Consider the following 17,203-nt stretch of genomic DNA (forward strand, 5'->3'; position numbering starts at 1 on the left):
AAAGGGGGTGCAGTGGTTCCCCTCAGATCTCTGAAAAGGCTCCAGAGATAGGCTTAGTGAGTTGCAATCAAACCAGTCTGCACCCAGCCACAAGCCTGCTCCTGGGACACAGCGGCTGCTGTCACCAGCATCCAGCACAGTCACTATGGGCAGAATCTCTGCCCACCCTCTCTAAAAGCCAGGTGCATCTGCTCCAGCCCCGGCCAGCATGTAACCCGGGCGGGGCCTCCTCCATCACTAGCTCCCATCACTGGAGGAGGTGAAGTCACATGACTATCCTACTGCAAGGATGCTGAGAAGGAATGACTTCTACCTTAGAACCTCTAATCAAACTGAGGAGAATTCAGAGATGCTGGTAAGCCAAAAGGACAGACGTTCCCATGTTCTTTCTCTAGAGGCCAGAAGACAGGAGACAACGGCTCTGCGGGTCAAGGAGCAACACTTTTATTATTTCTCCAGTGGCTCTCCAAGTCCCCCAGCTCATGCCTCTCCTGCCCTCCCCCAAGCACCCTCCAAGGGAGGTGACAAGGTGGCAGTGACGGGGAGGAGGATAAACACCTTTATTAGAAGGGTACTGCAGGCGTGAGAAAGGGACTGAGGGCAAGCAAGCATGGGAGGTGGGGTCCCAGGAGCCGGTGCCTTTCTGGGCGACCCCTCCAGGGGGCAGCCCAGTACAGGCTGGCATGCCCCAGGCCCAGGTTCCACAAGGCCCCTCAATGCCTCGGGTGGGAGGGAGGGAGGCAGGAGGCTGGGGGCTCCTGTGGAGAAGGTAAGAAGCCACCTCGTTCACCGATCCATGCTGTCATCCGTGGGGCTGGAGAAACAGGTCTGTAGCAGTTTTTCACAAAACTCCAGCTCCTCCTGCGTGACGGGGGAGAGGGGAGACCTGAGCAGAGGCCAAACCCTGCCACCAGCACGCAGAGCAGCAGGAACAAGTCCTCGTCACTTCCCGACCACCCAAGAAGCCACCCTGGCTCTGCCGACCACCGCTCAGGTCCATTACTCGCTTTCCCTTCCCACTGGTTTCTGAACTACTGAGCTAGAACCTGGGGTCTCCCACACTGGTCTGTTCTCACCAGCACTGTCGGTCACTTCTGACTCCCCAGAGTGACTGACCCCATCACTGCACACTCAAACCCCTTTCGTGAATACAAACCCCAGATACCAGAAAAAAACACGCTAACGGAAATACAAAAGACCTCCATGGCAGATAAACTGCAGATAAAAAAGTGAAAAAAAAATATGTTGGGGAAAAAGTATTTGTGATTTATATGACAAAGTTCTTGCATACTTAATGCTTAAACACCTTTAAAAGTTCAAATATAAACTCTGCCACCCAGCTGGGCGCAGTGCCTTGCACTTGTAGTCTCAGCAACTCGGGAGGCTGAGGCAGGAGGATGGCAAGTTGCACGCCAGCCTCAGTAACACAGCAAGACCGGCAGCAACTTAGCAAGACCCTGACTCAAAATAAAAAATAAAGCTGGGGGCAGTGACCCACAACTGATCCCAGCGACTCAGGAGGTTGATGCAAGAGAATCACAAGTTCAACGCCAGCCTGGGCAGTTAAGCAAGGCCCTAAGCAACTTAGCAAGACTCTGTCTCAAAAAATAAAAAGGGCTACGACGTGGCTCAGTGGTTAAGCATCTCTGGGTTCAATCCCTGATGCCAAAAAATTAATTAATTTTAATAAAATTAAAAGAGCTAGGGATGTACCTCAGTGGCAGAGTGCCCCTGGGTTCAATCCCTAGTACTGCAAAAATCAAACTGGGCTGGCACTGTAGCTCGCATGTGTGAGGCACTGGGTTCGATCCTCAGCAACACATGAAAATAAACGAATAAATATATTGTGTCCATCTACAACTAAAAAAAATTTTTTAAAACAAAAGTACTCAATAAATAAATGGACAAAGGATATGAATAACTAATGATTGTTCACAAGGAAAAAATGCCTAATTTCACTCATGGGAGAAAATGCAAACCGGATGGAAAAATCACTTGAGCAGTCAGCTAAGGCAGGCCACAAGGGAGGGAGCCCCGCGCGGCTGAGGAGGAACACCCAGCAGCAGCTAACGGCACGGCCTGCGCTCCTTCACCCACCTGCAGCTCCTGCACCCAGCTTTCTTTCTTTTGGGGGGCGGGGGTAAGGAGAGGGTCCTGGGGAGCTCCCAGGGGCTCTACCCTGAGCTGCACCCCCACACTCAAGTTTTGATTTTGATGCTTCCCAAGTTGCTCCATTTCCCTCCTTAAACATGTTCTACAGACATCCAAGCTAATGCATATAAAAGATCCTCCCCGTAGCAGCGTTTGTAACAGATGAAAAGAACCTGCACCCCTGTAGGAGAGAGCTATGTCAGAGAAGTCTGCGCTCCCTGCAGATGTCACCAGCAGGGAAGAACCCACGCGTGCTGGGAGGGGTTAGGAAAGGGAACAAGGCAGCACAAAAACTGCGGTCAGGAGGAGAGAACTCTGCTCAAAGAAAAGAAAAGAGGAACTGATATGCACCTTTGCTTGGATGCACACCTAGTATCTTAGGAAGGCCACAAAGGCACTGGAAGAGGTATCAGGCAGCTGAGGACGCAGATAGCTGAGGACGTGGGTAAGAGATACTTTTCACTGTTTATCCTCCCTGTGGGTTTTGACATTTGAATCGCGTAACTGAAAGATCTGTTAGTAGTAGCCCAGCACAGTAGTGCACACCTGCAATCCCAGTGAAATGGGAGATTGAGGCAGGAGGATCACAAATTTGAGGCCAGCCTCAGCAAACTAGCAAGACACTGTCTCAAAATAAAAAATAAAAAGGGCGGGGGACATAGCTCAGTGGTAGTGTACCCCTGGATTCATTCAATCCCCAGTACAAAAAAAAAATAAAAAAGCATCAGTAGGACTGGGGGTTCATTCAGTGGCACAGCATATGCTTAACATGTATGAGGCCCTGGGTTCCATACCCAGGACCCCCAAAAAAGTAAATGCCCACAAAAAAGGACTGACTAGCTCTTTATAGTCAATATGGAGAATACTATATAATTGAATTGCATTAACATTACATTTATATCTAAAAATATGGAAAGATTTCCAAAACACAGAGGAAAGAAGGCTACATGAAGATAGGAGAGATGGACTGACTATGACAACTAGGGAACGCTGCAGAGTGCCAGCAAGGACCAGAAGCCAAAAGCATGATTCTGAGGGCACCCTGATTTTTGGACTTCTGGCCTCCAGAACTGTGAGAGAATATGTTTATTTCAAGACATTCAGTTGACTGGGCACAGTGGTGCACACCTACAATCCCAGTGACACAGGAGGCTGAGGCAGGAGCATGGGAAGTCTGAGGGAAAGTTATGAGACCCTGTCCCAAAATAACAAAAAAAGATGGGGTTGCTATAGCTCAGTGATATAGTGTCCCTCGGTTCAATCCCCAGTACCAAAAACAAAAAGAAAAAAGACATTCCACTGGGTGGGAATGTAGCTCAGTGGTGGGACGCTTGCCAAGTATTCATGAGACCTGGGGTTCCATCTCCAGCACCACAATGAATGACCAAAGCCACTGTTTGTGGTGGCAGCCACAGCAAACTGACCGACCTACGGTGACACACACTCTCTACCCATCAGGGGTGTCGTCCCTCCTCACTGTAGCTCTGCTCTGACAGCATATCGTATAAAACAGTACGTGTAAAACCATGTTCCATTGTGCACGCACACACAGCACACCTGTGCCCCACGCCAGCACCCAGTGTCTCTCTGGGCCTGCCACGGGCTCCCTATTACCTCACAAGTGGAAGATGAAGAGTGAAGGTTTCCACCGCTGCCTGGGCCAAAATCGCCTGTGCTTACTCTCTCAATACGAACACTTTATTGTACGTCAGCTACACCTTGATAAAGCTCTAAAAAAAGCCAGGTGTGGTGATACATGCCTGAATTCAGTGGCTCGGGAGGCTGAGGCAAGAGGATCTGAGTTCAAAGCCAGCCTCAGCAACATAGCAAGGCCCTAAGCAACTCAGTGGGATCCTGTCTCAAAATAAAACATAAAAGGGGCTGGGGATGTGGCTCAGTGGTTAAGTGCCCCTGGGTTCAGTCCCCAGTACCTAAAGAAAGAAAGAAAGCTATCAAAAATCTTTAGGGCTGGGGTTGTGGCTCAGTGGTAGAGCACTTGCCTAGCAAGTGTGAGGCACTGGGTTTGATCCTCAGCACCACATAAAAATAAGTAAAATAAAGGTACTGTGTCCATCTACAACTAAAAAAAAAAAAAAAAATCTTTAAAAAGTAAGTAAAAAATTAAAAAAACATTTTTTTAAAAAAAGGAGTGCTGGCCGGGTGCTGTTCAAATGCACGCCTGTGATCCCAGCAGCATGGGAGGTTGAGGCAGGAGGATGACAAGTTCAAAGCCAGCCTCAGCAACTCAGCAAGACCCTGTCTCTAAATTTAATACAAAAAAGGGCTGAGGATGCGGCTCAGTGGTCAAATGCCCCCAGTTCAATCCCCAGTACCAAAACCACCACCACCACAACAAAAAAGTGCTGGTCAGTTCACATGATGCCACCCACGAGTGGTGAACCTCTCGGTGGGCAGGGCAGCCTCGGGCAGGCCCTGGAATGGCCCAATGTAGTGCCTGGCACGGGATGCCTGGGGCTTGATCACACAGATGCAGCAAGCAGCAGCCCACACATCCTACCCACACCTCAGAACCACCAGGGGCTCCATGCCACAGCGGGACAGATGGCCCAGGAGGGTGGCAGGCACTGAGCATGGCTCTGCTGAGCACGCGTAAGCATGGACAGAGCACCCGCCAACAGTCGGCTGAATCCGTCACTCACTCAGGAACACCACTTCCGGTCCACTAACCGAACGCCTAAGGAGTAGCTGACCACTCCTCCCTACACGACCGTCGACCGCGCGTCCCTCACTGACCTGCCTCCCGCACCCCCTCCGTGCCCGCCTGCGAACCTGGAACTCCTCGCGCTGCTGCAGCAGCTGGCAGCGGTGGCGCAGCAGCTCCTCCAGACCCAGCTCAGGCTCCCGGCACTCGCGCACGCCCTGGGGGAAGTCTGTCACCAGGCTGCGGGGCACAGGGGAGCCACTTAGGGACAGCCCGGGCCGCCCCCACCCACCCGTGCTCCCATGGGGGCCTGGGCAGGTCACTGCCTACGCTGCACCTGGCTTCCCACCTGCACAGGGACCTCAGCTGTCCCATGTCATCTCAGAGACTAGATGGTGAGAGACACTCAGCACAGATCTGCCACGAAGTCCCACCCCACCCCAAACCGCTCAGGGCGCTCCCTTCCACCTCTGCGAACACTCAGCTGCTCCTGGGGCTGGGCAGCAGGAAAGGCCTCCCTCTCCCTGGCAGCTCTGTATGCTGTGAGGGTGGGGGAACTAGGGCTTTGTGGTTCCTGATCCCACACTCCTCATCCCCCAGGGAAGGTTCCGAGTCCTGGGTCCGGGGGGAGGAGGCTGGACGCCTGAGCTGTCTCCCCAGTAGGAACCGCCTGGCCCGTCCTCAGGGCCCAGCACACCTGCACAGGGCTCCAAGCACATGCTCGTGGAAGGGGCTGTGTTCCGTCCTCACAAGGGCTACCAGCTGCTGGACCATCCCCATGGAGCACAGGGTCCCTAGGGCAAGGGCTGCAGGGTTAAAAGGACAGTCCCGTGCCACCCCATGCCACCCACACCTGTCCCCTCCCCTCCCAGAATGTCTGCTCCCCATGGCAGAGGCCACCCACCTTTGTGCTCTGGGTGGCCCACCAGCAGGTTCTGCAGCAGGAACGCTGACTTGACCTTGAGCTTCTGCACTTGCTGCTGCATGGCCCGCATCAGCACAGAGAAGCCATCCAGGCGGAGGAACTGCAGCAGCCCAGCCTCCTGCTCCCGGACGAGGCCTGGGGAAGAGGCCTCGAGATCAGAGTCACCACTGCCACCACCACCACCACCGTCACCGCTGTCACTGCTATCCCCAGCCCACCTCGTCTACCTTTCTTGGAAGTCTCTTGGAAGAATAATTCCCAACCCACAGTTCACTGTTTCTAAGTGCACAACTCAGGGGTTCCAGGCAGATTCCCACGGGGCACTACCATCCCTGCCACCTAACCCAGAACACTTCCAACACCCAGCACCGTGAACACTCATCCCCAATTTCCCCTCCCCAGCCCTGCAACCACAGATCCACTTTCGGTCTCTCTGGATCTACCTAACAGGACACTTCACACAGCTGCCTTTGCACAGCTGCCTTTCACAGAATGTTGTGCACCGCCTCAGGTTTCTTTTTTTTTTTTTTTTAAATATGTATTTTTTTAGTTGTCGAGAACTTTATTTGTTCATATGCGGTGTTGTGACTCCAACCCAGTGCCTCACACATGCTCAGCAAGCGCTCTACCACTGTGCTAGGACCCCAGCCCCTCAGATTTCTTACTCCACGTTTCAGTGAAGTGGACTGAAATGAAAGGCTCAATTCCTCACCGACGCCCGCCATGTGCAGGTACCTGGTGGCCACAAGCTGCCTATGACTCCTGTTCCTGCAGGCCTAGAGCCTGCCCAAGAACTGACTCCCTGGGGACCAGAGGCCTTCCAGAATTCTCTCTGTTGTCAGGATGAAGGCCATGCATGATCTATAGCCTGGCTCTCTGGGCCTCACCTTCCTCATCTGTAACCTGGGAATCCAAGAGCTCCTACCTCTGAGGCAGTCATGAGAATTAAAAATAGGTAATGCAGCCTGGGGTTGTAAGTCAGTGGTAGAGCACTTGCCTCACACGTATGAGGTACTGGGTTTGATTCTCAGCACTGCATATAAATAAATGAATAAAATAAGGCCCAACAGCAACTAAGAAAAAAATAAATAGGTAATGCTAGCCAGGTACAGTGGCACATGCCTGCAATTCCAGCAACTCAGGAGGGTGAGGCAGGAGGATCCCAAGTTTGAGGTCAGGCTGGGCAAGTCAGAGAGATGCTGTCTCAAGAACTAAAAAGATCTGAGGATGTAGCTGTGTAATAGGGCACCCCTGGATTTAATCCCAGTACTATAAATAAATAAACAAACAAACGAATAAGGAAAGAACACGTCCATCAAGAGATATCCCGGAGCCACCACGCCCCTCACACAGGGCTTCACGCCTGGACTCGGCAGACTTTTGGCGCTGTGCTTCTGGAGTTCTGGTGTGGGAGTTCCCTTCTCACTACATGGTGTGCAGCAGCATCCCTGGTCCACTCTACTGATGCTGGCGCCCAGATCCCCAGTTCTAACATGACACCATCACCCCTCTTTGAAAGCTGCCATTTGCTCCCTGTAGACCTTTACCTCTTAAGCCCACACTCACTCTCCGCCTCCCACCCACCCCGGTACATCCACCCTATGGGCAGCAGCAGGGCTATCTGGGTGTGGCTTCCACCTCTTTCAAATGAAAACCAAGGCCACCACAGAGTCACACTTCTCCCTTAGAAAGGCTGTACTTGCTGGGCACAGTGGCACACCCCTGTAATCCCAGAGGCTCAGGAGGACGAGGCAGGAGGATTCCATGTTTGAGACCAGCCTCAGCAACACAGCAAGGCCCTAAGCAACTTGGTGAGACCCTGTCTCAAAATAAAAAATTGGGCTGATATGGCTCAGTGACTAAATGCCTCTGGGTTCAAGCTACAGTACCAAAAATTGTTTAAAAGTTGCCCTTATTGGGACTGAGGTTGTGGCTCAGTGGTAGAGCACTCACCTGCACGTGCAAGACACTGGGTTCCATCCTCAGCACCACATAAAATAAATAAAATAAGGTATTGTGTCCATCTACAACTAAAAAAAAATTTTTTTTGCAATGCTGCACTTATTCAGCACTGAAAAGAAGTGAGCTATTGCGCCAGAGAGGAACCGTAAATGCACACTACCAAGTGAAAGAAGAAGACAGCCAGAGAAGGCTGCACACAGCAGGGTTCCAACCACAGGACCTGCGGGAAGCCGAGGCCAGGCCGGGAGCAAGGAAGAAGGGTCAGGGCTGCGAGGCAGGAGGAGCACGGGCTGGAGCCGTGAAGCCATGGCCTGTGCTGGTGGACACCAGAGTGAGCCGCAGGGCAACCATGGGCTCCGCCAACAGTGACAGGCAGTGGAGGTCCACCTAGTTAAACACGCAGCTCAGGGTGGGCATGTTGACAACCAGGGAGGCGGGTCGTGGGAACTCCGTACCTTCCACTCAGTTCTGCTGTGAACCTGCAACTGCTCAAGGCCGCCCCAGAACTCAGCAAGACCCTGACTTAAAACTTAAAAGTAAAACAGAAAGGGCTAGGGATGTGACGTGGTGGTAAAGCACCCTGGGTCAAGCACACTGGTGCTCGAGAGTCTCCGTCCCCAGGCCCTCACAGGCACACCTCCACTGATCCCCAAGTCTCTGAATCCCCCTCTCTGTGGACACAGAGCCACTCACAGGTGGAGAGCAAGTGAGCCCTCCGTGCTCGCAGGAGGAGCGAGTGTAGCAAGGCTGCTGCCATGGGCCATGAGCAGCTGTGCAGGCAAGGGCGTGCCCTGAAGCCACCGAAGAAAGGGCAGGTCCCACCGGACTGCGTGCTTCAAAATGGGTACGTCAACCCCCTTTCCAAACAAATGGCAGCGTAGCTCCTGACCAGGACAACCCTCTTGGGGGGACAGCCACGCTGTGAGGCCACTCAGCAGCCTTCACCAAACCTTTGTCCACCAGGACCACGTGGAGGCTGGCCTTCAGCACCTGGCCTCAGAAGGCACTGTGGGGCTCAAAGGAGGCACCACCTGCCCAGAGCTCGGCAGGGTGCACAGATGACACCCTGTTCCCCATGACCACAAAGCAAGGAGGACTGGAGGGGGCTGCTCCCCGTCGCCTCCATAGAACTGGGCAAAGATACGAAGCCACTGCCGCTGAGGTGCTCAAGGTGCAGAGAGTGGGGACAGTGCTCCACCAGGTGCGTGTCAAGGCAGGGGAGAAAGACAGGCATGTGTGCATCTGTGTGCTCTGTGCTCTCACACCTCACGCCACACACCATACAAATTCACCCAACACACGCACCCACGCCCCCCACAAACCCCCACCCCACATTCCACAACACACACCCAACACAACCCCACCCCACCACACTCACACACACCCACCACACACGCACACCCATACCCCACCCTCACTCACACACACACCTCACACATTTGTGCTTACAGATCTGCCACGGTCTCTGGGGGCAGAAAATGCAAGTGAATCTGAGAAAGGACCAGCAGTTCAGAGACAGGCTTTCCATTCTCTTCTTGTCTGCCTGTTGAACTGAGCCACGTGGCCATCTTACAGGCTCTCTGAACGCTGAATTGAACTACTTTTTTTGGTACTAGGGACTGAACCCAGGGGCACTTAGCCACTGAGCCACTCCCCAGCCCTTTTTATTTTTTATTTTGAGACAGGGTCTCACTAAGTTGTTTAGGGTCTTGCTAAGTTGCTGAGGCTGGCTTTGAACTTATGATCCTCCTTCCTCAGCCTCCAGAGTCTCTAGGATTACCACACCTGACTAAGAACTTTTTAAAACAAAGAAGAAAACAGTCAACCCCTCCTTGTCCTACTCTGGTCTGCCAACTCTGGACACCAAGTCCTCTCCTCTGTGCCCTCGTGGCTGAGTTGCCTATGTCTGTCCCTCGCCTGCCTAGTCTACCCTGCGACCTTCCAATGCCCTCCTCTCTGTGACTCCTCCCCTGGCTAGAATGCTCCCTTCCTCCTGGTCCCCTCCAGACCCTCCCTGCTCCTCTCCCTGGCCTCTGTGCCCAGCACCATTTGCCCATCTCACAGGAACAGGCAGGACACCAGGGCTCAGGAACAAGGGTGTGGGCCCTTCCCTGCACCCCATTTCCATGACCACGTATGGCTGCCAGAGTTAAGAAACAGTCGACCTGGAATAGAAAGACAAGGAGTCACACATGACACAGCAAGTGCACTCCCAGGTACGTCCCCAGTGAAATAAAAACTTTCATCCACACAGACTCATACACCCATGTTCATGGCTCACAACCGGGACTCGAAGGCCCTACGTCCATCAGCAGGTGGATGAGCAGACCTGCGATACCTGCACAGGGGCACTTCACTCAGCCACAAACAGGGAAGAAGCATGGCGCACGCGACAGGGGGACGGCTATATGCCCAAAGATCCAGACACAAAAGGCCGCTCGGGTCCATGCGTATCAGAAGTCCAGGAGAGGCAAAGCCTCAACAGCAAAGCAGACAGACGGGGGGACGCAGGGAGCAGAGACGGTCACAGACTGCTTAGTACCACTGGGTTGCGCTGGGGGTGATGAATCAGATGGGGGCTGCACATCCTTGTGACTGTGCTGGGAAGGACTAAATTGTACACCCTAAAAAGGCCAATGTGTGGCTTGTGACCTATGTCCCAATAAAGCTGTTAAAAAAGGACAAGGCCGTGTGGGGGTCCCAGCGTAGCGCACACACAAGCACCAACACACAGGCGCGACACTGCTCCCTGTGTCCTCACGGGCCTCCCTGGCCTGGCCCCTCCTCTCTGCAGAGGGCATGCTGTGGTCCCTACCTCGAAAGGTGAGGCAGTAAGAGCTGCACAACCCTGGCCAAGTCTCCGTCCACGCCACCAGATCCTGAGAAACAGCCCCCATCAGGATAAAAGGTGGAGTCGTGGTGGTCTCCACCCAGGGACTCTGCAACGCCAGAGGCGTCCTGGTTATCACGCTGGGTGGCGGCTGGGGACACAGCTCAGGGTACACAGGATGGTCCCTGGAAGAATGAACTGGCCCCAGGCGAGGACAGAGTGGGGCTGAGACTGGAACAGTGCTGCCCACTGTGGGAAGCCATCCTCATCTAGCAGAATCCGAGGCCAGGCCTCATGACGTAGGGGTCTGTCTTCCCAGAACTGGCTGAGGTTGAGGTCTGTCCCAGATTGCCGGCGGGTGTGCAGCACTGTGGGGATGGTTCCCTGTCTAGTTCTGCAACAGTCCTCTAAGAAAATGGCTCCTCTAACTCCACCCCATCCTGTGCATCATAGAAGAAGTTCCTCCCAGTCTTGCCCCCTTTACCTGTGTTATAAATACAACAGAGCTGGGCTGCTCCATGTTGTTGCAGGCCAGATCTGGTAGGGCAAGACCTGTCACATCCCCTCTCATTTAAAAGGAGTATTGGGGGCTGGGAGATAGCTCAGTTGGTAGAGTGCTTGCCTTGCAAGCACAAGGCCCTGGGTTCAAACCCCAGCACCGCAAAAAAAAAAAAAAAAAAAAGGAGTATTGGCTCTCGTGTTTTTATTGATGAGCTAAGTTTATGGGTAACTGATTTACAGCCAACACCGTCCTCTGGCAGTCGACCCTTCTCATCCACACGGGATGTGGTTCCAGCACCTCCCTGCATGGCTGACATCAGCTCAGACCCACAGTGTGCTCCAGAGAGGCCGATGCTCCCTTCCAGAGCCAGTGCTGTCCTGCCAGGCACAGAAGTACAGGAATACCGAGGTGCCCCGTCCCCTGCCCCTGGCGGATCCAGCAGGCCCCCTCCTGGACAGTACTGGCCCCGCCCGGACCCCTGCACCCAGACACCTGGGACACTCACAGGAAATGGCGAAGAGGGCCTTGACGCGTACCGTGTCGCAGGCATCCCGGTCGAGCAGCCGCAGCAGCTTGCGCAGGGCCCCAAGGCCCAGCACCTGCTCCTGGATGGCCGCCACGTTCTGGCTGCACGTGCCGATGAGCTGCGCCGCCCTCCACCGCAGCCCTGCAGCCGCTGCCTCCAGGTACCGGCCCACCAGCAGGTGCATGCCCGACAGCTGGCAGAAATCTGTGCAGGAGACAGAGGGCAGAAGTCAGTCAGGCTGAATGACGCCCCTGAATTCACAGGCTGACGTCCTCACCCCAATACCTCAGCATACAGGGACATGACTTAACGGGTATGGGGTCTTATCTGGGGGGGACGACAAAGTTCTGGAGACACAGTGGCATGACACTGTGTGTACACTACACACCATGAATTACATGCTTCAAAATGGCTAATTCTGTTACATGGATTTTGCCTCAACAAATAGTAGCGAGGTCAACAACCACGTGAGAGGACATTCTGCACAGCCCATCTTCGCTAGCACTGCGCAGTTTTGCCAAGGAAAAAATAAGCCAGTCACACCAAGAGAGAAAAAAGCTGGCCAGAAACAATGACCACGCCTGTAATCCCAGGGACTCAGGAGGCTGGGGCAGGAGGATGGCATGTTCAGGACCAGCCTCAGCAACTCAGCAAGGTCCTGGTCTCTAAATCGAAAAAAAAAAAAGGGAAAAAAAGTGTTCGTGTGCACACACATGTGGAGAGAAGCAAGTCCCAGAGGAAAGGGACGCTTCCTTTACTCCCCACCGGTTACCAGTCACTGCTGCTATACCTGGAGACTCACACAGTGCCTAGCACACAGCAGCTGCCCAACAGTTTCCTGATCAAGTCAAAGACGAAGTCACGAAAGCCATCTGGTACACTGGGGGCACAGTACCCACTGCCCAGATACATCTAGGAAACACTGGGCATCTTCCCCGAGGCCCAGAGTGCCAACTGTGCTCCCGAGCCTGGAGTAAGAAGGCCTTCCCAACCTGGTCCTGCCATGCCCAAAGTGAACACCGAACCCCTGCCCTGCACCTTTGCTCTGTGCCCGCAGCAGGGCAGATGGAGTCCCGTGCAGCTCTCACCTCTCATCTTCATAAGCCCATGGACACAGGAGGTGACCAGGGCTTCAAGAGCTCCAGGGACCTGCCTAAGCTCCTGCTCCGTGAAGCAGCACAGTCTGGACTAGCAGCCACGGAAGTGAAGCCCCAACCCAAACCCTGATGACCACACCACATCACTCAGCACCCACCTGCTGCAACTTATGGGCTCTGCTATGTTTAGAGTAAGACCCAGAGCATGCACCTCAATCTTCAAGGTCCCACGTGCCCCGTGTCATTTCCTACCCCTGGACCCTCACTTGCTCCACTCTGCCTCTAGGGCCTTCCTGCAGTTCTGAACATGAACATACATTCCTGCCTCATGACCTTTGCACTGGCTGTTACTGCTGCCTGGAATGCTTTTTCAAGAGATAATCCCACTACTCACCCTCTCACTTCAGGTCTCTGATCAAACATCACCTCAGGGGAGGCCTTCCCTGACCACTCCACCCCAAACCACCTCCCCTTTCATACTCTAGGGAGTAGCAGTGGGTGGTCAGCAGACAGAAAAGAAATGACCAGCCTCAGAACTTGTTAGGAAAATGGTGGACAGAACCCACCACCAGGCTGGCTTATTAGGGTCCAAGAAGAGCCCTGATCCTCCTGGCTAGAGGAGGAGGCCAGAGGCTGGAATGGGGCCAGTGATGTGATCCTCAAGAGACGCAACGAGCCTGAGCTGTTTGAGATGTGGACAGAGGTGACAGGCCCTGGTGGGGACGAGGGGTTACCTGCTGCATTGTCCATGTTCTCACACAGGTCGGCCAGCAGCTCCAGGGCCCCCTCACGCTCTTGCTGGTCGCTGGCCAGTTCAGCTTCACCAGCTGTGGGCGGCGCAGGCTGGGACAGCACTCGGAGACAGTTCTTCATCTGCTCCACCTCCTCTCGCTGGCCTCGGAAGGCAGCCGACATGGCCTCCTGCAGCCACTGGCGTCGCTGGAGGACAAAGATGAAGACAGAAGAGCCATAGCTAATTAGGGAGTGACAGTACTAGTGACAGCCACCACGAGGCTGACTTTGCCCTCTGTGGCAAACACCAGGGAGCATCTTTTTATGCCCAGGCTCTTTCCTGGGCACTAAGGACCTGGTCCTGAGCCAGCAGACAGAAACTCCTGCAGGGGTGGGTGCTCACTCTGGTGGAGGAGTGGATGGCACATGAAACAAGCAACCATGCAGCACACAGCTCAGTGATGGGACAAGCACTGTGGGTGCGGGTGAGTACAGGGGGTGGGCAGCTGGGGCGGGGGGCTGCCAACTGGGCGGGACAGTCGTGGGCAGGCCATGCGGCATGAGGTCGGTCACAGAACAGACGGGCAGATACTCAGGAGATGAATACTCCAGGCAGAGGGACCAGCTGGGAGTCAATGGAGCTGAAGCAAAGCGAGCAAGGAGGCAGGTGCAGAGGGGGAGGGGAGAGAGTCCCAGGAGCAGATCAGGTCTTACCCTATGGCTGGCTATAAAGACCTGGGATCTCACTGGAAGCAGGTGGGGGAGCCGCCAGGCGGGGGTCTGAGCAGGGTGAGGGGAGAAGGGCAGGGAGGGGAGACTTGTCAGGAGGCTGAGGCAGAGATCCAGGCAGTGGTGAGAAATACTCAGATCCCAGACTCATTATGAAGAGAAAGTGTGATTAGCTGAGATGTGGTATGCCAGAGAGAGGAGACAGAAAGGCTACCAGAACAGCAGGTGCGGAGTGGGAGCAGCAGCAAGAGTTCACTCTCTGACCTAACTGCTAAGTGTGGCTATGGTCTACACACGCAGGTAGAGCACTGGGTGGCTGCTAGAGGGTAGAGCTCCAGCTCAGATGACTCTCTCCACCTTGGCTCTACTGACACTGAGCTTGATCATTCTGTGTGGGGGACTGTTCCGCACACTGGAATCCAGTGGCCACAGTGTCCCTGACCTGCAATCTCTAGATGCCAGCAGCACCCTCCTTCCAGTTATAACAACCAAGAATGTTTCTACCCATTGCCAATTTTTCTCTGGGGAGAATAAAACTGCTCCTAGTGGCGGACCACTGCTTTGAGACATAAATTTGAGACTTGTCAGGGTTATGCCTCAAGACAACATAAGATCAGGAAAAGTATCGGCAAGAGATCTCAGGACTGGTTCTGGTGCACTCCGTCATTAAGAATCACGAAACAAGGAAGAATCAAAGGAGAAAATGAGGGCCAGTGACTGAGGGATAAAAACAGGAGACTATACCATCCTAAAAAAGCAAATGACAGAAGATTCAAGGAGGTGAGGGTAATCAAATGCTGCTACCAGGTCAAAATGGATGAGAGCTGAGAGCTAGTAACTAGAATTTTTTTTTTGCCAGGCCCTATGTTAAGTACTCGTGAGAGGGCTCTACAGACCTTTCTTTGTCTGTTTCCTACTTCATTGTTTTTGTTGTTGTTGTTGTTGTTGTTGTTTTTCTTGCCATGCTGGGGATCGAACTCAGGAACTTGTGCTTGCAATGCAAGCACTCTACCGACTGAGCTATCTCCCCAGTCCAACTACTTCATTGTTTTAAGAGTTCAATGACATGATGTATATAAATGGATTAGAACCATACAGTAATTGCCAATTAAATATTACATCTAATAAATGTTGCTATCAATCTTTAAAACAATTCTATGAGGAATTACCATTATTCCCAATTCACAGATGAGAAAACAGAAGCACAGAGAAGCTGTGACTTGCCCAAGGCAAGGTCACACCATTAGCAACTGGTACAGTCTGACTGAAGTCAAATTGATGTACTGCCTGAACACAAAGCATTTGTGCAGGCCAAATGAAACTGGTCTCTGAGCCACCTTAAGAAGTGCTGTTATAGCCAGGCACAGTGCTGTGATCCCAGTGACCCAGGAGATTGAGGCAGGAGGATACCAAGTTCCAGGCCAGTCTCAACAATTAGCAAGGCCCTGTCTCAAAATATAAAAAAGGGCTGGGGGCCATTTTTGGGGATATAGCTCAGTGGTTAAGCACCCCTGGGTTTAATCCCTAGTACCAAAAAAAGAAAGAAAGAAAGCAAAGAAAAAAGAAAAAGAGGAAAAGTTCTCATTATTGTCCTTATCAGCAATTTGCAAATACATGAAGATCTGCAGGCACAGAAAGATTAAATAAAATATCCAAGGTCACACAGCTAGACAATGCTGAATCCAGGTCTGTCTGACTTTAAAGAGCCTTTTTGTTTGTTTGTTTTTCTGTTTGAAACCAGAAAGCTATTATGCATCCCAGAACAGTGTTGGAATACAGTTATCTGTCCCCTAAGACACTTGACATCTGACCTTCAGTCTACAAAGACCCTACCAAGCACAAATACAGACTACCATGCCTCCACCTTTGGAATCCTGCCCCCATCCAGGAAATTCCCAGCTTCTAATTCCCCAAGCCACAGTTCCCCAAGACACGTCTGCCCCAGGCCCCCCACCCCAGCTTCTTGGGTCCCAATACCTTACCTCCTCACTCATGGGTTCTGGAGGAGGATCTGGCTCCTCAGAGCCCGCCGTGATGGCCATCTGCAGCAGGCCTTGGAGGTTGCGTGGAGGCCGGGGATTGCCCGAACCCCCTGCTGAAGAGCCGCTGCCCCCTGACGAACAACCCTGGGACGCTGGGGGCAGCGCCAGGGGGAGGCGACTGCCCCCCGAACCTTTGTCTGCCATGGACCTTTTGTGAAGAAGGGAAGAATGTGTTGTGGGAGAGAAGGTGGTCACCGCTGAGGCAGCTCTGTCTTCCTGATGGGCCGATTCCTGGGGGTCTGCTGAGAAGGTGGCACTTTAGGGGAGCTCGGCGCCCCGCCATGACCTCAAACCTCTCTGCCCACACCCGGGTTAACCACAACCCCCTGCCCTTCCTTCATACCAACAGGACCCTTCCCCAAAGCCTTAAGCCCCTCCTTCCTCCCTAGCAACAGGCCCCACCCACTCTCCCTAGCAACAAATCCCCTCCCCCATCTCCACTGTGTGCGTCCCCGTCTCTTAGCAACCCTACTATCCCGCCTCCACTGCAATAAGTTGCCCCTTCGTTCTCTTTAGCAACAGGGCTCTTCCCTCCTCTCCGAGAAGGGGCGCCGTAGCGGGACAGATCTCACCTTCCCGCGCCCCGAGCCGCCGCCGCGCCTAAAGGCTCAGTCGCCCGCACCTGACTCTGCTGGGCGCCGCCATCTTGACCGGAAATACGCACGGTTTCTCCCGGAAGTGCCTGACGCACCCACCCAACCTGGCGCGGTAGGTGAGGCTGAATGCGCTCGCCCTGGGCTCTGAGCCAGGGCTCTGGGCCGATACCGCACTCGACCCCGCCCCTCCCGGCAGCCCCCTGCTCCCATGGTCCCGCCCCATCCCCCATCAGCTCTCTCCCTCTAGCGAGCCCCGCCTCCTTATCGCAAAGTCCACCCACGCCGGCGTAGGCCCCGCCCACATTCGTGTTCCCCTCCCCTGTTCTAGGCCTTTCGGCCTCTCCCCGTTAAGCCCCGCCTCAGCAACTAGCGAGTCCGCTGCTCCGGTTGGGCCACGCCCCTCGCATGCCACGCCCACTTTCGCTGCTTGTCTGACTGGTCGCTTCCCC

At 53.8% G+C, this 17,203-nt stretch overlaps 1 protein-coding gene across 3 annotated transcripts; it reads right to left on the reverse strand.

Moving 5' to 3' along the window:
- Positions 1-428: 428 nt before the first annotated feature.
- Positions 429-16,904, reverse strand: Hspbp1 (HSPA (Hsp70) binding protein 1). Of its 3 annotated transcripts, none has more exons than XM_047528803.1 (8): positions 16,731-16,904; positions 16,099-16,306; positions 13,390-13,594; positions 11,538-11,762; positions 5,718-5,873; positions 5,511-5,607; positions 4,942-5,053; positions 429-861 (listed from the first exon to the last, which is right to left on the reverse strand). In XM_047528803.1, the coding sequence occupies exons 2-8, from the start codon at positions 16,300-16,302 to the stop codon at positions 787-789; spliced, it is 1,074 nt and encodes a 357-aa protein (XP_047384759.1). In that variant the 5' UTR covers positions 16,303-16,306; positions 16,731-16,904; the 3' UTR covers positions 429-786. The 3 variants fall into 3 exon arrangements, with proteins under 3 accessions (XP_047384759.1, XP_047384757.1, XP_047384758.1); XM_047528801.1 differs by having other exon boundaries at positions 16,099-16,397; positions 16,731-16,902; XM_047528802.1 differs by having other exon boundaries at positions 16,099-16,400; positions 16,731-16,902.
- Positions 16,905-17,203: the final 299 nt, after the last annotated feature.

Source organism: Sciurus carolinensis, chromosome 16, assembly GCF_902686445.1.
Source record: "Sciurus carolinensis chromosome 16, mSciCar1.2, whole genome shotgun sequence".
Classification (NCBI taxonomy): domain Eukaryota; kingdom Metazoa; phylum Chordata; class Mammalia; order Rodentia; family Sciuridae; genus Sciurus; species Sciurus carolinensis.